The following is a 26,258-nucleotide window of genomic DNA, read 5'->3' on the forward strand; positions in this document are numbered from 1 at the left end:
TATCTGGGCTGTCTTGCTACTACGGCCGGATATGCACGAATGGGCTGCGTCTGGCCCAGGCCCAGCTGAGAGAGGCCACAAAACGCGAGTTTCTCAACAAATAGGGAACGCGCGAACTATGTCCCGCTTCATGCGAGATCGAAGCAGCTCTCGCCCAAAGGGTTTCCTCTTCCAGTTGTTTCAGGGCCGGAACATTTTAATTATTTTTTCGTCGCCTCTAATTTCTCGTCGCTCGATCGCATGTTTGTTTGTTGGTTCTACTCCGTTTTTTTCCTTTTTTTTCTGTTTTTATCGGCTTTCTTTGTTTCTTCACAGTTTTCTCTAGTATTTTGGTTTTCATTTTCTTTTTCACCGTTTTCTTCATTTTAGGCCAGTTTTTCCAGAATTTTCTTTTCTTTCATTTTAATTCAGTATTCTTTTAATTTTTTTCTTTTTTTATTGGTTTTTTCTTTTCTTTCCCATATATTCTTTATTTTCTGTTCTTGTCTTAGTTTCATCAGTTTTCTTTGTTTTTCTTTGGGTTGCCTTGGTTTTTTTATGGGTTTTCACGCTTTTCTTCAGGTTTTCCATTTTTCTTTGTTGTGGAGGTGTTTTTTTTCATCTTCTGTTCCTTTGGTTACATCACTTTTCTCTGTTTTTCTATTTTCTTCAATACATGTCTACATTTTTCATACACTTTAAGTATACATCAAGAAACATTTTTTTACATGTTTAATATTTTATAAATGCATGACTAACATTTAAAAAATATGTTTGATGGCAACTTTTTTCATACATATTGTTTCATTTACGTATACATCAAGAAATTTGTTTAATAAATATTTTTCTAAATATATGGTTAACATTTTTTGTGCACTATCAACTTTTTTAAAAATATACGCTTTTACGTTCATAAAATTTAATACATATTCTACATTTTTTGTATACATAAGTAATAACTTTTTGTACACCCTTAACATTTTTGAGATGATTACCATTTTTGAATATTTATCTTTGATCACTAATTTTTCATACACATTATATATTTTTGTATACATTAGGAACATTTTTTATACATGTTTAACATATTTAGATATACGATTAAGAAAACTATATGCTGTCAACGTTTTTAAAATTTTGTGCTTTTACATTCACTTTTTCATACACGTTCTACATTTTTGGTACACATTAGGAACTTTTTTAATACTTTTTTTAACATACAGAAGTACATTATATGTTTTAGGTACCAAAAGGGACATGAGACTCCATGATCCTAAAAAGATTTCATAACCAAAATACAGAATTGGGACATGCATTTTAAATTATTGGAATCACTGTGGTAAAATTGTTACTACAAATAGGAGTATATGAGCAATTAGATAGATGGACAAATCTGTATGAGTGGTGTGGAAATTCCTTTACATCTTCAAAAATAAAACATCTTGGTATCTTTAAAAAGTTAAATTACTCGCACCTCATTGAGCACACGGATAAATCAATAATTAGTTACCCAATTGTGTCGTCGTTGCGCACTTCATCAAAAAAACCTAACTACCATGAACCATGATCAGCATCCACAACCTCAATCTTCATCTGGATCTACGAGATCTACACCATTAAAACGCATAAACAAAACATTTAACAGTGTGGATTGGCTGGCAACACTCACCTCTAAAGAGGACACGCAACACCGGTCCATCGCCGAGCTCTGGCGCGCATCACGTCCCTTGTAGTCCAATCCTCGTTCTTTGAGCAAGCGGCGATGGTTCATCTACTGCGACTGGCGCGGAAGGCGAAAAGATGGCGCGTACCGTGTGGACGATGCATGCATCCGTTCCTGGATCCCGACGAGTTGATGCGTGTGTTATGGCGATGTAACGCTAGCAGTTGCTACTACTTAGGCGGTTGGATCAGACCCAATGGCCTTTCTTCCTTTCTTTCCCCACAGCTACACACGGCCCCCTTCCAGACACCTAATGTACATAATTGCATACGTGGGGGCTCCTTCCACCTTGGGGGCCTGGGGCGGCCAGCCCCTCTCAGGGCCGGTCTTGATGCCGTGTCGACGTTTCTTGCTTTCTTGTCCGTTGGCGCCAAAAAAGTTATAACTAGCTGGTAGCGTAGAAATATGTTCGCTAATTTTCACGCCGTTGCTAATGAATATGCTGATTGTACCGTTCTATGAAAAGTTATAAAAATTTACGCGGGAACCAACATGCATAACTAGATTGACAATTACTCTAACTATACACACCGAATACAACATACATATAATAGACTTTTTAAACAAAAAGATGATAATATGTAGCGTCTCTCTCGTTGCTAGACTTTAGTAGTGGCCTTTAACTTTCGGCAACAACTCACCGACTTAATGATAAAGGCAACAAAAGTTCATGTTTGCAAGCGTAACGCAACAACGACTCCTTATCGCCGACCCTTTACCAGATTGATTGTATTTCCTGATTGATTAGGTCATGCTAATCTTCCTTTCAAGATGCTACTGGTAGATCACAAATTACCATATAAAAACTAAAAATATATTTGGTACTTTCATCTTGTTTTGAAAATTATACTCCGTACATGATTAAAAAAATATGTGGTACTTTAATTTTGGGGAATTATCCAGTGCCCCAGCATCTCACAATCTCATGTATTTCCTGTCGCCACAGAAAAGAGGGAAAGCCGCTCGCGAAGCCGCAGAGTCCATCAAAACCGCAACCAATTGGAGAAGCGGCGCCACAGAGACGCACTCGCTCGCACACCGTCGCACGGACACGCACCACCGACCGACCCCGGCGGCCCGATTCGCTCTCCCTCGCCTCGCCTCGCCATGGAGAAGGCGCTCGTCGAGCGGCTCGAGGCCGCGGTGGCGCGCCTCGAGGCCGCCGCCGCGTCGGGGGCCTCGGCCGCGCGCGACTTCGGGGGCGCCTCCGCGTCGTCGGATCCGGCGATCCTGGCCTACGACGACTTCCTCGCCGACGCCTTCGCCCGCCTCAACGCCGCGGCCGAGAAGATCGGCGGGACGGTGCTCGAGGCCACCAACGTGCTCGCCGAGGCCTTCGCCGTCGCCAAGGACCTCCTCATCCTGGCCAAGCAATACCCGGTACGGCGCGCGCTTCCCTCCCTGCCCTGATCTGCTGTCTACGTCTGCGCTCGGCCCTCAGATCTCCGGGCGTTCCCTTCGGTTCTGGGGCACCGGGGCGTTGGTTCGGCGGAAATGGCTGGTCGACCCGAGATTTTGATCCTAGGTTAGGTCAGGAGATATAGGGTTTCGTTGATCGAGACGTCTGGGGCTGATGCCACTGTTGTAATGGCGTCCAGTATTGGATGCTGCCGCATAGTACAATGTTACCGTGCTTGATGGATCTGCAAAATTGTAACTGCAATTCTTACATCACTGAACCTTTTTCCCCCCTGTTCTGCAGAAACCTGCATCAATGGCTAAAGCGCAGGATTTCCTCAAGCCTCTAAACGATACTATTGCGAAAGCAACCGCTATGACGGAAGGAAGGAGGCCCGACTATTTCAATCACATGAAGAGTGTTGCTGACAGTCTCCATGCCCTGGCTTGGGTTGCGTTCTTAGGGAAAGGCTGCGGTTAGTGAAATTGCTTCGTTGGCTCTGAGTCCGGTCGAGGTTTATACATGTTTCGCGCCTGATTTGCTTTTATTCTTCCACCTTGCAAGGCATGAGTTTCCCAACAGCACATGTTGAAGAAAGCTGGCAGATGGCCGAGTTCTACAATAACAAGGTATGTCTTTTAGTATTCCATTTTCGACAGGCCTGGCGTAGTGGCGAAGTACTCCCCAGTGTGCCAAGAGGTCCTGGGTTCGACGCGGCCTCTCTGCATTGCACTGTGCAGGGGTAAGGCTTTGCCTCGTATAATCCTTCCCCGGACCCCACCTGCCGTGGGAGCTTCTAGCACTGGGTCTGTCCTTGCTCCACAATACCTGTGGCATTTATACCTACTGCCGTGGTTAAATTTATGAATAGCAAAAAAGCCTGATAAGAATGCTTCGGTGCTGTTTCTTTTTGGAAAGGTCTGCTATAGATTAGTGAGATGCATCTGTAACACTTATGGCTATCATCCTTCTTTATTCAAGCAAAACAACCCATTTATCATTTCTGGTTGTCACTACTAGATTATTCTTTAATTAAAATTTATTTTTACCATGTAATAGGTGTATTTTGTAAAACAAAAGCATTAGAACAACCTTGTTTTTAAAGTTATATTCATCCTGAAGAAATTGAACCCTATAAGCATCTAAAACAGTACATGCTACTTTGTATTTTTGGTCGCCAAATCAGGATTTTGTTTGGGTGGATGAGAAAGAGTGAAATGAGAGAATGAACTTGTATCTTGTACAAGATAAAAGCTAAAGGACACACCAATTTTTTTAGATTCAGCACAAGATGCATTTGAGAGCTGAGCTCACAAACCCGGTAAAAGGGGAATGGGGGATGTGCTGTGTGCATGAGTGACTGAGGAAGAGTGCCGAGGAAGGGACAAGATCGACCTGTCAACATAATTCTGGAAGGGGACGGTCGGGATTATGAAGTTTTTGACAACTTACTTATTAGGTTCACATGAGTAAATAGGAATACTCTTAAAAGGCCTAGAGTAGCATAAAGTTAATTTTTATGTCTTTTTCCGAAACCTTTGATGAAGATTACATATTTGTAAACCCACACATGCTAATTCATAGTAATTGAACATTTTGGGTGAAACATTTACTTATGTTTTGCCTGAATTGTCTTGTGATTTTGATTAATTTTTGTAAGATGTCCTCTCGCAAAGAGTGATTTAGTTAGTGCATCACATTACAATGGTATTAGTGATCCAGCTGAAAATTTTCATTCTACTACGAAACCAGATGTGTATTTGTTGTTTTGGTTCATGATGCATATACACCGTATTTCTCTTAGGTTCTTGTTGAGTACAAGAACAAAGATGCTGACCACGTTGAGTGGGCTAAAGCTTTGAAGGAGCTCTACACACCTGGCTTGAGGGATTATATTAAGAAATATTATCCTCTTGGGCCTGTGTGGGGTCCTGCTGGATGTGCACCACCAAAGGCTGCTGCCCCAGCGGCTAAGGGTCCTCCTCCACCTGCTGCACCATCAGCTCCTCTTTTTAGCACAGACAAATCTCCAAAATCTTCGCAGCCTAAGCAAGGAATGTCAGCTGTGTTTCAAGAGATCGGTGGGGGCAAAGATGTGACTTCAGGTAGATGATAGCACCTGCTTTGTCTATGACCAGAGATTTGTTTCCTTCTAGAATAACATACATATGAGGCCCTATTATTATTTTTACAGGGCTGCGGAAGGTTACTGATGACATGAAGGCTAAAAACCGTGCTGATAGAAGTGGTGTTGTGACCAGTAGTGCTGCTGCCCCTGCTCCTGCGAAGACTTCTCGTGCAGGAACCTTTGGCTCCAAGACTGGAACCCCAAAACTGGAGCTTCAGATGGGTCGCAAGTGAGTGCTAAAAACAACATACTGTTATCTAGCGTCTATTATCTACTAGTACGTCATTACAGGTTGTCACTGATACGTTGTGGGTTTGTTTGGTGGTCTGCATCAATGCCAGGCAGGCCCAACCATGTGGAATAGTTATAGAAACCTTGTGTTTGATTAGTTGGGTTAGAGAGCAGGCACAGAAATAGATGGACTTGCGCGTAGTTGAGAGGGAGCTGAAAACAGGATATGGATTTGTAATCCTGTTTAACGAATTGTTTAGATGAATGCTCGTGTTGAGGTTTGTGGCACAAATATAGATGAAAGAGTTTCAGAGAAAATGACTTCACATAAGACCAAGGGATAGTTAAATTCGTGTAAGAAAAACACTCATCTCGTACTAACCGGAGATAATTAAATGCAATATCAAGAGAAATTATTGCAAAGAAAATTAAGGAAGCACATTGGATTAATTTTGAATTGTGTATTTGAATAATGTAATTCCATCTGATATCAAAGAAGCTAACCTTCTTTCCTAATCTATATTTCTTATTGGTGTCGATAATTTACATATGCTGCTTGGTGGAGCTTGCACCATTTAATTAGTAGGATAATATTGTGGTTCTTTATAAATGAGAGCATATTTCTTTACACTGATCTATTTTACATTTCCTCTTTAAAATGGCAGATGGGTGGTCGAAAATCAAGTTGGTAGAAAGGACCTTGCTATTGATGAGTGTGATTCTAAACAGTCTATCTATGTGTTTGGATGCAAGGATTCCGTCCTTCAAGTAAATGGTACTCCCTCCATCCACAATATAAGATGTTTTTGCAAGCTAAAACGGTTTGCTACGTCCCACAATATAAGATATTTTTGCAAGCTAAAACAGTTTGCAAAAACGTCTTATATTATGAGACGGAGGGAGTAACGTATACAAGTATATCTTTACTTCGGATATATTATGTTCTTCTGGAAGCTTTGGTCAATAGCAAATGCTAAACTTTTTGCAGGTAAAGTAAACAATATCACCGTCGACAAATGCACCAAATTTGGAATTGTTTTCAAGGTTAGCAAAAACCATTCTGGGGCGTCAGCTAACTGATATTGCATTTCTTTTTTGGAATTAATATTGCATATGCCGAGAGTAATTTAGTTAATGTGTCATGCAGGATGTCGTAGCAGCTTTTGAGGTTGTCAACTGCAACGGCGTTGAGGTGCAATGTCAGGTACTCGATTGTTCTGTGAATTCGTGTCATCGGTCTAAAAGTGTCACTTTTGTTTGTATGATGGTCAAACCTTTTGAACTTGGCATGCTTCTAGTGTCGTGAAGCACTAAACTCATCGTCTCTTTACCTGTAGGGCACCGCACCGACAATATCAATCGACAACACAGCTGGGTGTCAGTTATACTTGAACAAAGAATCACTGGCCGCTTCCATTACTTCGGCTAAATCCAGTGAAATGAATGTATTGGTTCCTAGCGACGAGACTGATGGCGACTGGGTAAGATGCGATCTTTATTTTTGCACCGTGTGAATTCCTCTTCTGTACTACGGAATAAGGCTGGGGTATCTACACATAAGCTACAGGCCTCAACCTAACCTTGTGTGCTTCTTATGCTGCAGGTGGAGCATCCTTTGCCGCAGCAGTACATCCATTTTTTCCAGGACGGGCAGTTCACCACATCCCCAGTTTCTCATTCCGGCGCATAAATAAATCCGATGATATCTTCTTTTTTTGTGTGTGGCTGTTCGATTGTTCGATGCTGCCTTTGCCTTGTTTTTTTTTCTAAGATGGTGGTATGCTGAGAGTTGTTGTAGCTCTTGTTCGGTTGTTGACTTCTTCTGAAGCCGTAGGTTCTGCCTGCAGATTGTTGTTTCTCTTGCCATTCATTTGACCAGTGTGTAGGGCCTGGCCTGTATGTTTTCCTTGCACTTGCTTGGTATTTTTTGTTATTTGTACGCCAACAAAATACTTCAGTATGCTTCGGATGATGATTCTTTTTATGATATGCTATGACTGTCGGCGTGTCCCTACCTTGTCATTGATGTTGGTACACTGTTTCTTTAACGAACTAGGGTTCCCAACTGATTATGAAACAAATATATTTGTTCACATCGTATCAGAGTTGGACAGTGCAAAACCACATATGAGCAGAACACAAGTTGCTTGCCTCAACACACATTACAGAGATTGCAGACAGAAAAGGAAGGTCAGGCCAGCAGAGACATGAACAAGAAACAAGCAAACACATGGAGGGCAGGCACGGTGCGAGGCGATTCAGCAGCACTACGAGCATGCCGAGGCGGCGACGTCGCCGCTGCCGACGCGCTTGGCTGCGGCTGCACCGGCGTCACCTGCACCAACAGAAGCGAGACGAGAGCTCCACCGTAAGTTCACAAGAAACTTCGAAAGCAAACAAGATCCAAGGGCAGACAGAGTGATGGGTGACCCACCTGCGGTGTCGCCGGCGGGGGGCTCGCCGGCCGCAGCGTCGGTGCCGGAGCCGGCGCCAGGCCCGCGGTGCCGTTCCTCATCAGCCCCGTCGGGTACGTCTCGGTGAGCGTGGTCTGAAAGAGGCCGAAGGACTTCTCCGACGCCTTCCCGGGCTTGAGGTCCTCGTCGTACACGGCGAAGAGGTAGGTGTCGACGGACTTGCCGGGCATCCGCGGCGTGCCGACCATGGACCGGAGGTGGGAGACGAGGTTGGAGACGAAGGCGCGCGCGTTCTCCACGGAGGCGCCGGCCTCGTCGGCGCCGCCGCTGTGCGGCCACCCGGTCTCGGCCACCACCACCTCCACGTCCTTGTACCCCTTGGCGTCCAGCGCGGCGCGCACGGCGTCCACCTGCGCGTCGAACATGCTGGTGTAGGTGAGCCCGGACCCGGCGTCCGGCCGCCCGGCGTTGGGCTGGAAGAGGCAGAAGGCCAGCGTGTCCGGCCTGGGGTCGTCCTGGTACGCGAAGTAGGGGTACGGGTTCACCAGGAACGGCGAGCCGGTCTTGCTGAGGAAGGCCAGCAGCGGGTCCAGCGCGGCCGACAGCTCCGGCTTGAACGCCCCCGACGACGGCGGGTCCGACGACGCCAGCACGTCCATGGCGTTCACCGTGGACACCTTGATGCCGGAGCTGGCCGGCAGCGCGTCGTAGATGTTCTGCAGCGCCGGGACCAGCTGCGAGATGAGCGCGGCGTCGCCCGAGTAGAGCACCTCGTTGCCGACGGAGATGCCGTTCACGGCGGGCGAGGAGGACGACGGGAGGTGCGCGGCGACCCAGGCGGCGGCGGCCGACGGCGAGGATGCGAAGGAGGGGATGTCGGCGTTGGCGGCGCCGAGGAGCAGCGAGATGCTCGTCCCGGCGAAGGCGGCCACCACGGCCGGGTCGGTCCTGTAGAGGCGCACCTTGCCGATGGTGGTGGACTTCAGCAGCCGCGCCGTCGACGCCGGCGGCGGCAGGTTGTCGGCGATGTCGCCGTAGTTGATGCCGATGAAGGACTGCGGCGCTGCGACACGTGTCCCACCGTTAACAACACAAGTATATATACGGAGTAGTTTTTTTTAGTAAACAACATGAGTATAGTTGGCAAAATGCACTCCTAAGGTCACTGCACAGTAAATAAACTTGTGAAGAGCACAAGAAATCCCCGCGGAATTCAAAATTTCAAATGGGTAGACTTGGAAAACAAAGTGTGTCAGGTCGGTACAGCGCTAGTACAAGTCACCCTCACAACGACACGACGAGCGAGCACGTAGGATTTTATCACGAGTGCGCGTGCATAATTGGATTTTTTTTCGAATTGTTGACAATGTTGCACGGTTGAGAGCGCAGACACCGTTGTTTTCCACAGATGTAAGTAGGTTCATTTCACTGTCACCCACATTCTTTCCCGGGCTAAAAACAGAACCATGTCGACACGAAGGGGACGGTTGAAGAACCGACGCCACTTTTGGCTGAAGAACCTACGTGAAAGAGACGTCAGTTACTAGTACTTAGTTACCCTGTGACCTGAATTCCATTCCAAGAAGTAGAAGAAGAAAAGGTACACTACCAACGATTTATTTATTTTTCTCCTTGTCAGGGCTATGATGATGCTCCAGTGGCAGTAGGAAGGAAGGAATCGAACATCTGGACATGTGCTCGACTGGCTCAAATCTCAAAAGAGCGTACAGTACTAATGATAAAAGAAAGTGAGAAGAAGCTTCCAAAGTCGAAACACCGCAACGGCGAGAAGCCGAGAACAGAACCGAATTCAGATTAGCCGAAGAAGAAAGCAAAGAACCGGATGCAGGCGTAACCGACGGAGCCGAAGATCATACCAGCATACGGGACGTGGACGAGCAGCAAGAGCCCCAGGAGGAGGAGGGCAACCAGCAGAGGCCGCGGCATCGCCGCTCCGGCCGCGTGGTCGACCGAGCTCTTCTTGTCCCTTCTGCCCGCTTCCTCGTACTGCTGCCGCTACCTTGTGGCCGCGCACTCGCTCACTTGGCTACACCAGCTGAAGGCTGCGGTTTAACTAGTGGTGGTGTGGCACCACCACGGATGATGTGAGTTGAGCTGATGAGTTGCTTAGCGAGGAGGAGAAAGGCTGGAAAGAGAGAGAGGGGGGGAGGGAGAAAGAGGAAGCAAGCAAAGCGGAAAGCCCCTCTCCCCGGCCGGCCCGCTCCTCCTCTGCTGCAAAAGAGAAAGGAAAGCTTCCAGACCGGGAAGGAAGGAAGGAGCCGAGCCGCCGGATTTGAACTACCCGACCCGAGTGGGTGAGGTGGCCCAGGGAGCGGTGCGGGGATCCGACGGCCAGGGTTGCTCCGTGGGTGGGATCGGGGATTCGGTTCAGGCTCAGGATCGAGGTGGGCGCGGTGGCCGTACATGGTGAATCGGTGATGTATCTACCTGGATGCGACCAACTCCTCGTCCTGTCCTCTGTGTTAGAGCACGATGGCAAATCCGCCCTCTCAAACGCTCATCATGTACTCCGTTAGAGCATCTCCGGCCGTGACGGGCAAATTCGGCCTCCCAAACGCCCGCGGACACGGACACTGATCGCGTGCGCATCATAATTCGTTATCAACATCCGTGTATCTCATATCCGGCATCATATATCCATGCTACGCATGCAACGCGTTGAAATACTGTACGTGATCAAACAACGAACAAAGAAATCGACATCAAACCGACAATGAGATGCATAAACCCACTTTACATTATCCAAAAGATCACCGCAGTTCATCGCCGCACAAGTTCAACTACTAAAAACGATAATTAGACTTAAGAGGGAGCTTCTTCACCACTTCTTCGCCGGGCCTTTCCCCTTCCGATTGCCGGCGTAGCTGTAGGTGTCCGCGGCTGGTGGAAGATCTTGGTCGTCGGAGGAGGTGGAGCTGCCATCGGAGTCGGAGCCAGAGAAGAACAGGACTAACAGCCCCTTCATCCAACGGATGGCCTTATCATGTTGCCGCTTTAGTTTGGCGACCCGAGCCGCCTTCGCCGCTATCTCCTTCGCCTCCCTCTCCGACTACTCTATGGCTAGCCGAAGGTCTGTTGCGTTCTTTCGCCGGAGGCGTTGAGCGTCTGTCTCCGCCGTCATGATCGACCAACGGTAGACCTCGGCGAGGAGCCGCTCCTCCTCGTTGGGCTCTGCCGGCATCTCGCGCCGACGGCGCACGGCCCGCTCCGCCGCTCCCCCCCCCCCGCCCCTTGCCCGCTGCCTCTCGCGGCAGGCGGCGCATGCCTCCTATTCCAGAGTGCGCGTGCGGGCCGGCGGCACAGGGATTAGCACCCACCGTTGCCCGCGCGGAGGAGCGGCCGGCAAGTAAGGGGACAGTGCAGGGGCGGTGCGGACTGCGCTGTCCTGGTGGAGCTCAGCGCGGGTATGGAGGGTCCAGCTCCGGCGTCCGCGCTGCGCTGGCGCGGGAGCTGCGGCGACGTTGCGGATTTGGAGCTGCCCCTGGTGTCCATCTTGGACCACTCCAAGGCAATGCGGGGGGCTAGCTCCTCGTGAACGTCGAGGTCGGAGCCAGAGTCGCTGCCGGAGCTGGACATTGCACCCGGGTGAATCGGAAGAGGAGAGGACGGAGGGAGCGAGTCAGCTAGGGTTCCAAACGAGGAGCCGGATGGGGTTTTTTGTGGGGCAGCCATGGGGTCGGTGGTGGGTCGGGCCTGTTAGCTTCGACTGGCGGACGCGCCCGGGTCGCCTTATATTTGTGCTACTCCCTCCGTTCTAAAATATATGATCCGATTTTGTATTAATTTTAATATAAAGTTGGGTCATCTATTTTGGAACAGAGGAAATAGATATAAGGGGTTCCAGACAGTATGGGCGTTTGGAACGAGATTGAGGCATTCGTTTGGGTTAATTTTTCATGACCGGTGAGTGATTAGACGGGCCGTCCGGACGTTTCAGGCCGGTTAGATGGTGTTTCCGTGTAGCCTCTCCTTGATCCCCGCCGATCGTACCTGCCGCCGGGCGGCCGGCCTGTAGTCAGTGGCGTGACGCACGGGGGTTCATACCGGACGCACGCCAATGGACAACGGGTGATACAGGTCGGGACGCCAAAGTGCGTGATGAATGTGCTACGAAACTGACATTTTAGCTGTTTATTTAGGCACGAGGGATCGGATGTTCGCGCGACACGCTCAGGTGCATCCCGTCGACGAGCCGACATGCACGCGCCATTCGTCCCCGGACGTCTCAAAAGAGAAGAAGCATTGATCTCTCCCCGGTGACACGGATTAGTCCACATGGGCAGATTGTTAGATCGGGACCTACGATAATAAATGGTGATCAGCACACGCACGCGATCACCCGCAGGCCGACACCTGGTCGCCAATGCGACGCGTGAAGAGGGTTTGATTGATCGATCGATTTGTGAGGTTTTTGTTTAGATAAAAGGTGTGATCAGTGAGGAGGTGATGCAAGATGCAACTCCTGCCGATTTGGTTTCTCCGGCTTCCTTTGCCACTGGTCACACGGGAGCGCCTTTTTGTCGTCATCACGCACAATCTCAGCATTATTGTGAGGTTCAGTGTGAACCATGGACCGAGCAGAAACAGAAATTTCAGGTAGAAAGGTAGCTAAATTTGACGGGAGAGTTCTAGGGTTCTAGCCACTCTCAGACGTGCATATATGAGGCTGGCCAGAACACGACGGATACAGTTTTATACAATACAAGCAATGGTGGCTTAGGACATCTCCAAGGGAGACCGGCAAATAGCTTTGACATATGTCCATTTTTATGTTCGGACATGGTCCACGGACATGATATGAAAAAGCGTCATTCAACCCTTTTCACAAATTAATCTTTATTTGTCCGGTTGGAAGAATAGAGAGGAGAGAGGATCATGCATGTGTGGAGAGAGAAACGAGAGGAGGACCACATGTTTCTTTTTGATGGTCAAGTGGATGACACATGTATAGCTCCTCCATGTTTGTCTCGGTTGTGCAGCAAAACAGACGTCCAGACCACTTCTCGTACCGATGAGGGTCCCATTGGATGACAAAATTTGCCACAAACGGTCGGACACCACAACTCACACATATACCGGAGTTTTGAGGGCCCCCTTTGGAGATGCCCTTACAACCCAAATCCTTAACACAACAACTCAGACATTTACCGTTTTCATTCATTAAGAAGTTTTAGACATATGCCCACAAAGATGGAGAAAAAAAGACTACTCTCGCGCCATTACATTAATCAAGTGTTTCGCGTCCACTAACGCCCAAACATGGGCTTCCTCCTTGATCTTCCTAACAACCACCATTCTGGGGGTGGAGGTGTTGCGGAAAACTCTTGCGTCGCTTTTCTTCCAAATCTCCCACGATACTAGCATCATCAACAAAGTGAGAGCCGGTCTTGACATTTGCCCAAACCATTGTAGAGAAAACAAGGAGACCAGGCCAATACACCATTGTAGCAAAACTTGGCAAAGCTATCATCCCCAACAGTCACTCTAGTGGCAGCAGCACACAGATCACGGGACTCGGGAGAGCACGAAGTTCCTATGCTAAGCCAAGTCCTCGGTGGGTCGGTCCATTAATACCAACGCCGGCGGGGGCAGAGCGCCGAAGCAAACTTCTCAAGGTTAAGAACACCTAGGTAACCGTAGTATTGACCTTGCACGCCATCACCCAGTTCACCTACCTGGACCTTGTCGCGACCCACCCAAAGATACGCATGCCCGAATTCTTCACTTTAACCGACAAAGCAGGCGGCGTGTGATGATAGTTGGCAATCACCGTGAGCACATACTTGACAAGAACATTGCGACCCAGATTAACCACATGCTTGCCTTGCCAAGGTGAAAGCTTGCCTTGCCAAGGTGAAAGCTTGTCTGCAATCCTGTCTTCGAGGTACTACAAATGGACTATTTTTAGTCTAGTGACCAAAAGAGGCATCCCGGAATATCTCATTGGAAATGTGGTCCTAATGCGGGAAGGAACGAAGGACATTATCGAGGTCAACATTGTCACATCCAATAGGCACCACAGGTTACAAGATGAAAGGATCGATATGGTTGACTAGAGGGGGGGGGGGGTGAATAGGCAACTACCAATTTTTAGCTTTTCTTTACCAAATTAAAGTTTGCATCAAAGTAGGTTGTCTAGATGTGCAACTAGGTGAGCAACCTATATGATGCAATAACAACAAGCATACAAGCAAGCAAGGGGAGAAACACTAAAGAGCTTGCACAAGTAAAGGTAAGAGATAACCAAGAGTGGATCCGGTGAAGACGAGGATGTGTTACCGAAGTTCCTCCCTTTTGAGGGGAGAATCTGTGAATTATTCAAAGCACAAGATTAGACCGCAAACATGTTGTTATCAATCACCAAAACTACCTTGAGAGAGATATGCCATAACAATCTTCCCCTCTTTGGTGGATTGATGACAACTAGGGATTTGCGCAAGGAAAAGAAATGAAACGAAGAAAACTAAGAACTACAAAATATAGACGGGCTCCCCCAGAATGTGTGCACCTAGAGATGGCACGACACACACATTCGGATCAACACCCCCCCTATATTTTATAGTGCAACAATACTAAGCACAATATATATGAGAGAAGTGAGTAAATAGGACAAGCATGCATCTCACAATAAACTACAGTACTCTGAAATGACATAAGTAATAAGGTAGCGATAGGGAGCATATGTCTTACACCATATGACTAGAACTTAGGTTTCACACCAAACCAAACCAAAGAAGGAACACACAAGAAAACACAAGACGACTCAAAGCACGACACAAGAAGCAAATCCCTACACTCTCTCCCCCTTTGGCAGCGAGACACCAAAAAGGGCAGAGAGAGACACTACGACTCCAGGTGATGGAAGGAGGAAGATCTCGAACATCACATCTCTGCATCTTCATCGTGGGTCGAAAACTGCTCGGCATCGGAGTCGGTCCAGTGGCAATTCTGATGAATCCAGTCCTCCTCTTCAGTGATCTGACCCTCAGACCCACTGGCAACTGTTGCTCCCATCTGACGCATGAGCTCCTTGTGGCGCGTCCTGGCATAGAATTGAGCCACCAAATCCGCATCAAAATCCTTGTTGAATTGCATGATCCTGAGAATGTTCAGCTGAGTGCACATCTGAAGAGCTTCGCCAAAGTACTCTGGGTCCTTCTCCATAGCATCAGTGTCAATGGAGCGAACATCAACAAAAAGATTCTTCTTGGCCTTGATCACATCAAAGTAGATGGCAAACTGAAAACGGTTCCAGAACGGGCGGTTGACCAAAGTGGGTTCTTGGTCCACCGCATAGGGGTTGCGGCGATGCTTCTCCCAAAACTCCTTGTTGGTCATCTCAGTCACAGTCTTCCCTTTTCGCTTGTTGGCGGCTCGCTTCGATTGCTGAGGAGGTGGAGGAACACTTGCGGTGCGTTAGCATTTTGATGTGGCACGCCCGGGGTTGATACGGCGACCTTGCTGCTCGGAAAGATCATCACCTGGAGCCAAACACAAGAACACGCAAAACAACCAGAAAGAACGAGCATAAGCCAACAAACTCAACAAAAGATCAAGGTAAGGCAGGAAAATGATGGAAATTGGCATTCAGCGGTAGTACCGTGACCTGCTCGTGGTAGTACCGCCCCAAGCGGTAGTACCGCCCCAAAGGGAGTGGTAGTACCGCTCTAGGTCAAGCGGTAGTACCGCTCCAAGAGGAGCGGTAGTACTGCTTGAGGCGGAGAAACAACAGTTTCATATAGCACAAGGCGGTGAAACAGTGGGTTCTTACTACCGCAGTCAGATCCGGCACTACCGGCCTACCAAATTCAAAAATAATCCTACCAAACTCTAATCGAGATAGTCTAGTTGCCTTCTCCAACCAACTCAAGCCTAGATTTAGCTAAAAATCTAGAGATGCAACCACCATTGCCCCTAAGAAACAAGAACTGAAAAAGAGACAAAATGAAAGAAGGAACGGGGGCAATACCGGCATCCATGGCAAGAGGACGAGGTGGGGATCGACTCCACCAAAGGAAATGGAGAGGGACGCCCCGGAGACGGAGATCCGCCGAAACCCTCCCGCGGTGAGAGGAGGCTGGAGAGAGGAAGAGAAAAGAGGGGCGAAGTAAATGGGTATGGGGGAGAAGAAACCTCCTCCTGCCCCTGACTTAACCCCCTGTTCTCGTCCCCCAGCGGTAGTACCGTGCTGGGGGCGGCAGTACCGCTTACGAGTGGTAGTACCGCGCACCACCAGCGGTAGTACCGCCCAGCACGCCACGGCAACTAAACAGACACGGCTTTAGCTCAACGAAACGACAAAAATGGCAAACACACCAGCAAACGACCAAGACACACCTCTTCACAAGAGGGCAGTGGCCGAGGCCACCTATGTTTGAGTCAAAAGGTATGGCACCACGAAGATTTTAACCTTGGGCCCATGACCAAAACTTGTCTTTTAAGCACAAGTGCCATCAACAATGGCTAAAGTGAAAGACTTGATCAATTTATGCATAATGGGGGGAGGGAGAGTTCATTGAGAGAACAACACTCCCCCTATGTCCATGCCTACACCTAAACTAGACAACAAATTGAGCGTGGTAGGGTGTGCACGGGTTCAAGCCACATTGCTCGAATCAATGATATTTAGCTCATGCCTTAACTCGCGAAATCTTGCTTCATCCAACGGCTTCGTGAAAATATCTGCAAGGTTGTCATGAGTGTTGACATAGTTGAGCTCGATCTCTCCTCGCCTAATGTGATCCGGGATGAAGTAATACCGAATCTCAATATGCTTCGTCTTGAAGTGTTGCACTGGATTGAGAGAAATCTTGATGGCACTTTCATTGTCACACCAAAGAGGCACTTTGTCACAAGTGACACCGTAATCCTTTAAAGTTTGCCCCATCCATAGAAGTTGTGCACAACAACTACCGGCGGCAACATACTCCACCTCAGTGGACGAGAGAGACACACAACTTTTCTTTTTGGAAAACCAACTTACCAAAGAGCAATCAAGGAATTGGCACCCTCCGGAAGTGGACTTCCTATCCACTTTGTCTCCCGCCCAATCGGAATCCGAGTACCCTACAAGCTTGAAGTTTGATCCTCTTGGATACCATAAGCCAAAGTTTGGGGTATGAGCCAAATATCGAAAGGTTCGTTTGACCTCCACATAGTGACTTTCCTTAGGTGTGGCTTGAAACCGTGCACAAATTCCCACACTCAACATGATGTCCGGTCTAGATGCACAAAGGTAAAGCAAGGAACCAATCATGGAACGATATACCTTTTGATCCACCACTTTACCATTGGGATCTAAGTCAAGTTGGCACTTGGTGGGCATTGGAGTGGAGGCCGGCTTGACGTCACTTAGCTTGAATCTCTTGAGCATGTCTTGGGTGTATTTGGATTGATTGATGAAGGTTCCTTCTCTTCTTTGCTTCACTTCGAACCCTAGAAAGAACTTCAACTCTCCCATGGAGGACATCTCGAACTTTGAGGTCATGAGAGCGGCAAATTCCTCATTGAAAGCTTTGTTAGGAGAACCAAAGATAATATCATCAACATATAATTGGCACACAAACAACTCCCCTTTGACCTTCTTAGTAAAAAGAGTGGGGTCGATTAGCCCAACTTCAAAACCATAGTCTTGTAACAACTCGGTAAGGTGGTCATACCACGCACGTGGGGCTTGTTTAAGGCCATAGAGTGCCTTATCGAGTCGATACACATGATCGGGAAAGTAGGGATCCTCGAACCCGGGGGGTTGCTTGATGTAAACCAATTCATTAATGGGACCATTAAGAAAAGCACTCTTCACATCCATTTGTTGTAACTTAAAGTTATGATGAGAAGCATATGCAATCAACATGCGAATGGATTCAAGACGAGCAACGGGAGCAAAGGTTTCACCGTAGTCGATACCCTCGACTTGGGAGTAGCCTTGTGCTACCAAACGAGCCTTGTTGCGAATGATAATCCCATGGGCATCTTGCTTGTTCTTGAATATCCACTTGGTTCCAATGACATTATGGTTCCCCGTTGGCCTTGGCACCAATCTCCACACTTTGTTGCGCTCGAAGTTGTTGAGTTCTTCGTGCATGGCATTGAGCCAATCCAGATCTTCTAGCGCCTCATAGACCTTGTGGGGTTCTACACAAGAGACAAACGCGTGATGCTCACAATAATTTGGTAATTGTCTACGAGTGCTTACCCCCTTTCTTAAGCTTTCAAGCACATTCGTCATGAGATGATCCTTGGTGGAGAGCTTGGAAGCAACCTTGGCGGCACGACGCTCTAATTCCTCCTCGGTAGTGAGTTGAGGAGCGGTTACTTGATCATCTTGAGTGCCGTCATGAACTTGTTCTTGATCTTGAACTTGCTCGGGGGAGAGAACTTGACCTTGGGCATCACTTGGCGTGTCAACACCGTCTTGAGTATGATCTTGCCCTTGGTCTTGTTCATGAGGTTGAGGGCCTTCACTTTGTTCTTCAGAAGCGTGTTGGCCTTGGGTTGGTGATGGCTCCACTTGAGTGGAGCATTGTCCTTCTCCTTCGGCCACAAGGGGTTCCTCAATGGGTAGGATGAAACCAACACCCATTCTTCTTATGGCTTGAGGAGGAATTTCATCACCTACATCACAAGTGCCACTTTGCTCCACTTGGGAGCCGTTATTCTCATCAAACTCCACGTTACACGTCTCCTCAATAAGTCCCATGAATTTATTGAGGACACAGTAAGCATGAGAGTTTGTAGCATAACCAACAAATATGCCCTCACAAGCTCTAGCCTCAAATTTAGACAACCAAACACCTTTCTTGAGAATGAAACACTTACACCCGAATACCTGGAAGTACTTGAGGTTGGGCTTGTTACCAGTGAGTATCTCATATGGGGTCTTGTTCAAGCCCTTGCGGAGGTAGAGCCGATTGGATGCATGACACGCGGTGTTGATGGCTTCGGCCCAAAAGTTGTATGGAGACTTGAACTCCTCCATCATGGTCCTTGCCGCATCCATCAACGTCCGGTTCTTCCTCTCCGCAACACCGTTTTGTTGAGGGGTGTATGGTGCAGAATATTGATGCTTGATTCCCTCATCACTAAGGAATTCATCCAAGGTGTAGTTCTTGAACTCGGTGCCGTTGTCACTTCTTATTGTCAAGATCTTTGCATTGTGTTGACGTTGTGCTACATTTGCAAAGTCAATGACGGTTTGTTGGGTCTCGCTCTTCCTCTTGAAGAAATACACCCATGTGTACCTTGAGTAGTCATCCACAATCACCAAGCAATACTTCCTACCTCCAAGACTATCGAAGGATGGGGGCCCAAAAAGATCCATGTGAAGGAGCTCCAAGGGCCTCTTTGAATAAATGATAGTCGTGGGAGGGTGAGCCTTCTCATGTAGCTTTCCTTCGATACAGGCACTGCAAGCACGATCTTTAACAAGACTAACATTCGTTAGTCCACGGACATGGTCCCCCTTGAGAAGACTTTGCAAAGATCTCATATTGACATGGGCTAAACGGCGATGCCAAAGCCATCCCACATCAACTTTAGCCATTAGGCATGTCGCGGTCTTAGTGGGTCGCTCTGAAAAGTTAATCACATATAGACCATTCTCGACATGCCCAACAAAGGCTACTTTAAGAGTCTTGCTCCACAAGAGGGCCACGATATCGATATCAAAGAAAGTGGCAAAGCCCATGATTGCAAGTTGACGAACGGAAAGTAAATTGTATGCAAGGGACTTAACAAGCATGACCTTCTCGATCGTGAGATCATGAGAGATGACCACCTTGCCAAGTCCCAATACCTTAGAGGATGAGGCGTCACCCCACTCGACATTGGTGGGCATAGATGGAACTTTATGCACGTCCACCACCAAGTCCTTGCTTCCGGTCATATGATTTGTAGCTCCGCTATCGAGCAACCATGATCCACCACCGGAAGCAAACACCTACAAGAGATCAATGCTTGGTTTTAGGTACCCATTTTGTGATGGGTCCTTTGATGTTAGTAACAAGGGTCTTAGGAACCCAAATAGACCATTCAATATACTCATGAAGAGAACCAACAAATTTGGCATAAACATGCCCATCACTTGCACGGCATAACACATAAGAAGGATTAAAATCGCTGGCTTTGTTGGGAGGGGTGACATTGCCCTTCTTGACATTGTTCTTCTTCTTCTCCTCGGGGACACTCTCTCCCTTCCTCACAAAGGTTTGCATGAGGGGAGGAGGTCGTTTGGTCTTGTCATTCTTCTTCTTGTTCTTGGAGTCGGGCACGTACCCAACCCCTTCCTTGGCCACACCTCCCTTTTGGTTGATCAAGAGATCGTTGAGGTTCTTCTTGCCTTGTATGCAAGTCACAAGACCTCTCTCAAGTTGCTCCTTCAACTTAGCATTTTCCTCAACAAGATGTATATGCTCACAACACGGGTTAGTAGCATTTGCATTATCAATTAAAACCATATGAGGAAAAGTTGCTTTCTCCTTAGTTAGCTTCACTTGGTGTAACGCCCCCGATTCAATCGTACACTAATCATGCACGCAAATGTGTACGATCAAGATCAGGGACTCACGGGAAGATATCACAACACAACTCTAAAACATAAAGAAGTCATACAAGCATCATAATACAAGCCAGGGGCCTCGAGGGCTCGAATACAAGTGCTCGATCATAGACGAGTCAGCGGAAGCAACAAAATCTGAGTACAGACATAAGTTAAACAAGTTTGCCTTAAGAAGGCTAGCACAAACTGGGATACAGGTCGAAAGAGGCGCAGGCCTCCTGCCTGGGATCCTCCTAACTACTCCTGGTCGTCGTCAGCAGCCTGCACGTAGCAGTAGGCACCTCCAGTGTAGTAGGAATCATCGTCGACGGTGGCGTCTGGCTCCAGGACTCCAGCATCTGGTTGCGACAACCGGAAAGAAAGGAAAGGGGGAAAAAGGGGGGAGAAAGCAACCGTGAGTACTCATCCAAAGTACTCGCAAGCAAGGAACTACACTACATATGCATGGGTATATGTGTAAGGAGGCCATATCGGTGGACTGAACTGCAGAATGCCAGAATAAAAGGGGGATAGCTAGTCCTATCGAAGACTACGCTTCTGGCAGCCTCCATCTCGCAGCACGTAGAAGAGAGTAGATTGAAGTCCTCCAAGTAGTATCTCCAAGTAGCATCTCCAAGTAGCATCTCCAGTAGCAACGCAGTAGCATAATCCTACCCGGCGATCCTCCCCTCGTCGCCCTGTGGAAAAGCGATCACCGGGTTGTTTGTGGAACTTGGAAGGGTGTGTTTTATTAAGTATCCGGTTCTAGTTGTCATAAGGTCAAGGTACAACTCCAAGTCGTCCTGTTACCGAAGATCACGGCTATTCGAATAGATTAAACTTCCCTGCAGGGGTGCACCAACTTACCCAACACGCTTGATCCCATTTGGCCGGACACACTTTCCCGGGTCATGCCCGGCCGCGAAAGATCAACACCTCGCAGCCCCACCTAGGCTCAACAGAGAGGCCAGCACGCCGGTCTAAACCTAAGCGCACAGGGGTCTGGGTCCATCGCCCATAGCACACCTGCACGTTGCGTACGCGGCCGAAAGCAGAACTAGCCCCCTTAATACAAGAGCAGGCTTACATTCCAATCCGGCGCGCGCCACTCAGTCGCTGGCGTCACGAAGTGCTTCGGCTGATACCACGACGCCGAGTGCCCATATCTTTCCCACGTAGTTGGTTAGTGCGTATAGGCTCGTAGCCAACTCAGATCAAATACCCAGATCTCGTTAAGCGTGTTAAGTATCCGCGAACGCCGAACAGGGCCAGGCCCACCTCTCTCCTAGGCGGTCTCAACCTACCCTGTCGCTCCGCCACAAAGATCCACTCGCGGGTGCTCCACCAGCCGACCCGACTTTAGTCTCCACATGTATCATGTATAAAGTATATAGTATATACCCGTGATCACCTCCCGAGTGATCACGGCCCGATAGTATAGCACGGCTGACGGACAAGAATGTAGGGCCACAGATGAATATACTAGCATCCTATACTAAGCATATAGGATTGAAGGTAAGGTAACAACAGTAGTAACAAGGACAGGCTATGCATCAGGATAGGTATAACGGAAAGCAGTAACATGCTACACTACTCTAATGCAAGCAGTATAGAGTAGAATAGGCGATATCTGGTGATCAAGGGGGGGGCTTGCCTGGTTGCTCAGACAAGGAGGGGTCGTCGATGACGTAGTCGTACTCGGTGGCATCAGCGTCGGTCTCATAGTCTACCGGAGATAAGAGGGGGAAGAAACAATGAATATAATGCAAACATAAACACGACGATGCGTGACGTGGCAATGAGCGGTGCTAGGTGTGCCCTAACGTGGTATGAGGTGGTACCGGTTAAGGGGGAAACATCCGGGAAAGTATTCCCGGTGTTTCGCGTTTTCGGACAGATGAACCGGAGGGGGAAAGTTGCGTGTTTGATATGTTACGGGTGTGTGGCGGACGAACGGACTGCGTATCCGGATTCGTCTCGTTGTTTTGAGCAACTTTCATGTTGAAAATATTTTAATCCGAGTTACGGATTAAAAGATATGATTTTCTAAAGATTTCATTAATTTCTGGAATTTAATTAATTATTTAATTAATTTGAAAAACAGATTAATGACATCAGCATGATGTCATGCTGACATCAGCAGTCAACAGAGTTGACTTGGTCAACCTAACATGTGGGTCCGGGGGACCCACCTGTCATCCTCTATTTAGGTTAATTAGGGTTTAGGTTAATTAGTTAGCTTAATTAACTGTTTAGTTTAATTAGTGATTAGGTTAATCTAATCAGGATTAATTATCTTAATTAATTACTTGATTAATTAATTGATATTTTAATTATCTTAGTTATTATTCATTTATTTATTTAATATATTTTTTTAATGTTCCAGGGGCTGGGCCCCACTTGTCATACTCCAAGGGGCCCCAGTTGCCAGTGGCACATAGGCCACTGGAGCGGGCTTAACAGGCGCGGTCGGGGGCGCTCGCCCGAACCGGCACGGGCGAGGGGAAACACCGGGGCACCGGCGCCGGAGGTGGCCGCAGGGGGGGGGTGCGCGGGTGGGAGCGCTGGGGGCCAGCGCCGCTTGGTAGGGGCGGCACGAGCGGCCGGTGCAGGACGTGGGGCGCGCGCGGCCAACGGCCAGCGGCGACGCCAGGAGAGGGGCGAGGCCATGGCCGAGGCGGCCGGAGCAGGGGAGTTAGTGGCGCAAGGCGGGGCCGGAGGCCACGGCGCCGGCCAGGCGGCCGGGGCGGCAAGCTGCGGTGGCGGGGGCGCATGGCGACGTGGTCGGGTTCGACGGGCGCGGGTCGGGCGAGCCCAGTGCGCGACCGGAGCGCGGTGGTCGTGCGCGGGCGTCGGGACGGCCGCGGTGAGCGCGAGGGAGAGGGGAGGAGCTCACGATGGGGGAGCAGGGACTAGGGCAGTGGTGCTCGGGGCGGTGGTCGGAGACGACGACGAAGAACGACGCAAGCCGGCGAGGTCGTCCTCCAGCGGGGTGGCGATGCGGCGAAGAGGAGGCAGGCCGGTGGTGAAGCTCCGGGCGCCGGCGTCGGTGAGGTGGCGGTGGTTGGCGACGGCGTCAGCACGGGGCGACGGGCGGTGGCGGGGTCCGGTGAGGGGGAGGCCGTGGCACGGGCGTGAGGGAGGGGGGGTTCGTCGCTGGCGGGCGGCGGGATTGGCGATGGGGGGACGGGGCGCCGCGGGGGGGGGGGGGGGAGACGGAAGGCGGGCCGGCGTGGCGGCTCTGGCGGCCGGAGGCCTTCGGGCGGCGGCATCGGGGGCGAGCGGGGTGGGGCGAGTGGGGGTCTCGTCCCCGATCCGGATTGGATCGGGAGGGGGGAACGACGTGGGGGGGGAGTGCGGGGGCGAGTGGATAGGGTTCGGGTGGGGGTGAGAGGATAAGGGAGGAGTGGGGGTCGGGTGGGCCATGCGGGTGGGCCAGTTGGGCTGGCCTGGCTGTCAGCTGGGCCGGTTGGCCCAGTGGGGGTCCCTTTTCTTTTCTTTTGTTTTTACTTTTATTTATTTTACCTTTTCTGTTTTAGTTTTGTTTCCTATAATTTTAGTTTTATTAAAATACACATGTAGCATCTAATTTAGTATTTCAACTTAGTCCATAGTCACAAAAAGTCTAATCCTCAAATAAATTAGTTTGACATTTTATTAGTTACAAAAGGTATTTAAATAATTGTTTTTACTATTGTTTTAATTGTTTTAGGGCCTTTAAACATTTCATCAAAGTTTGGTTTCTCCACCATAATTACCTATGTATTATTTGGTTCACTCCGAACATTTAAATCTTAATATTTGAAAACTTTTATTGTTTGCTCGATTTTGAATTTGAAATTCGAACTAGGTTCCGAACTAACGCGAGTTTATCCACAGTAACCGAGGTGACGTGGCATCATTAGTGGGGATTACTGTAGCTTAATTACTCGGGCGTCACAATTCTCCTCCACTACAAGAAATCTCGTCTCGAGATTTAAGAGGGGAGTAAGGGGAAAGTTCTGGCTACGATATTCTAACGGATCTTCTCGAAGAAGTTAATTCCTTTCGTTGATGTCTTCAATCCTTTATTCCGATGCATCATGATAAACTTGTCATCATTTCTTCGGGAACTCCATCGTACTTACGAAAAGATAAGGGGCAGCTCACTATGACATAATGCTTTTGAGGGAAACAATCTGGGGTTAACCCATGAATTAGTATAAGATTATCTCTCGAGTTGAACATATGAAATACCTCGAGAGTAAGGTACGAAGGTACCATAATAGGCTCCAAGCGGATAGATAGTTGCTCGAAGCCTGAACCAGAGTGAGAAAGGGGTTCAGAGTAGCGAGAGTAAGTATTGCGTCTGATACCAGAATAGACCACTAGGACAGTGGCCCGTGGATTACATACGAGTCCACGCGCGAGGAATAACTTTGGGAATAGGGGGTGTATAGGACAGTCAGGTTTCGATCCTGTCGAACTGTGGGTTTTGGTCCCACCATGTGGTTTTTTTTAATAGGAGCAGTGACATCTTTCACGGTCATGATAGCAAGGCATGTCAGAGAGTACCAAGTCAGTTATGTCGGCATCAACGTTGGTACCAAGGGCGAGGGACGAAAAGAACCACTTTCATGCTCGTTGAACGAGGCGGACCAATAGGCAAGGTTCTCGTCCATCGGTGGCTACCGGAATGTCATCAACAATAGTAACAGGGTCTTACTGACAGAATTGCACACCGAGGAGTTTACATAAGCAGTAGAATATTGCTGCTTAGATCATATAGATCACAAGAAAGGTTCAAACAACCAATGGAAAGTAAAATATGACTATCATATTAAACAGAACAATGGAAAGGAAAATGTGTCTAAACACATATTTCAGGGATATATCCTTCCCAAGGACAAGCAGAGCATGATATCCGTGGCAGGATATAATGTAGACAACTCTTTAGGTAAGGGGGGAGGAATCTCATGATATTACCCATACAACGGTGTTAGGATAAATGATAAATAAAATTTAGCATCGTGCTTCAAATGTTCCTGTTGAAAATCGGAGTACCATTGACATGCTTCGAGATAGCATTGACATGGTCTTCAGGTGAAGATCAGACTTTGGAAACACGAAGGATCCATCAGGAATAACTTGTAGAATAAGTCTTACAATTTCCTCATGGATGAATGGATAACCTTGCTGAAAAGGAATCTATAATGATAGGTCCTCCAGCCGGGGGGGGTGCTAGGCATGACATCATGTTACCGGGTCATCAAAGGACAAACAACATAACTCCTGGAAAGTTGTCCCAACCATCATATCTGACCGAGATTCAGATCCAATTGGTGTCATGATGCCTCAGACTCAGGATGTCCGAGAAAAAAGGCGCAACACAAATCGTTGAAATGGCCTTGCAAGATTCTCGGGAAATGAACTATGGGAGCGGGTTCCTGAAACAATAGTTCATCATTAAACCAAGGAGAGGTGAGGAGGTGGCTGATTGACTCAGCGACAATTCATTGAGATTTTTAAAAGATGGATTTCCACAATAATGTGAACAAGAAGATGACATTTGTCAGATCAAATGGTATAATGATGTATGCTCGAGGAAAACATACACAATTAAACATTGGTTGAAAGGTGCACCCGAAATATGGGTTGGGTTGCACGACCAATGTCAGAATGGTGATTCAATAGTCAATAGCCTAAGAATGAACTTTCGACCATTAACTTCAAAAAATAGGGTTGCTAGAAGGAAAGAATCCAAACAACGCCGTTCACTTGTTGGAATTAACATGGGGACCAAGAAAGAATGGTGATGGTGAGAAATATTTCTATGTCAAGAATTCTCA

The 26,258-nt window shown here is 48.2% G+C and overlaps 2 protein-coding genes across 2 annotated transcripts; one reads left to right on the forward strand and one right to left on the reverse strand.

Moving 5' to 3' along the window:
* Positions 1-2,680: 2,680 nt before the first annotated feature.
* LOC123087052 (cyclase-associated protein 1) lies at positions 2,681-7,470 on the forward strand. Its single transcript, XM_044508954.1, has 10 exons — positions 2,681-3,082; positions 3,405-3,576; positions 3,666-3,730; positions 4,906-5,206; positions 5,296-5,458; positions 6,126-6,235; positions 6,449-6,504; positions 6,608-6,664; positions 6,798-6,941; positions 7,064-7,470. The coding sequence occupies exons 1-10, from the start codon at positions 2,810-2,812 to the stop codon at positions 7,148-7,150; spliced, it is 1,428 nt and encodes a 475-aa protein (XP_044364889.1). The 5' UTR covers positions 2,681-2,809; the 3' UTR covers positions 7,151-7,470.
* A 33-nt stretch (positions 7,471-7,503) lies between these two features.
* On the reverse strand, positions 7,504-10,156 carry LOC123087053 (glucan endo-1,3-beta-glucosidase 7). Its single transcript, XM_044508955.1, has 3 exons — positions 9,752-10,156; positions 7,895-8,937; positions 7,504-7,795 (listed from the first exon to the last, which is right to left on the reverse strand). Exons 1-3 carry the CDS (start codon positions 9,819-9,821, stop codon positions 7,652-7,654), a joined length of 1,257 nt encoding a protein of 418 aa, XP_044364890.1. The 5' UTR covers positions 9,822-10,156; the 3' UTR covers positions 7,504-7,651.
* Positions 10,157-26,258: the final 16,102 nt, after the last annotated feature.

The sequence above is a fragment of the Triticum aestivum genome, chromosome 4A (assembly GCF_018294505.1).
Source record: "Triticum aestivum cultivar Chinese Spring chromosome 4A, IWGSC CS RefSeq v2.1, whole genome shotgun sequence".
Classification (NCBI taxonomy): domain Eukaryota; kingdom Viridiplantae; phylum Streptophyta; class Magnoliopsida; order Poales; family Poaceae; genus Triticum; species Triticum aestivum.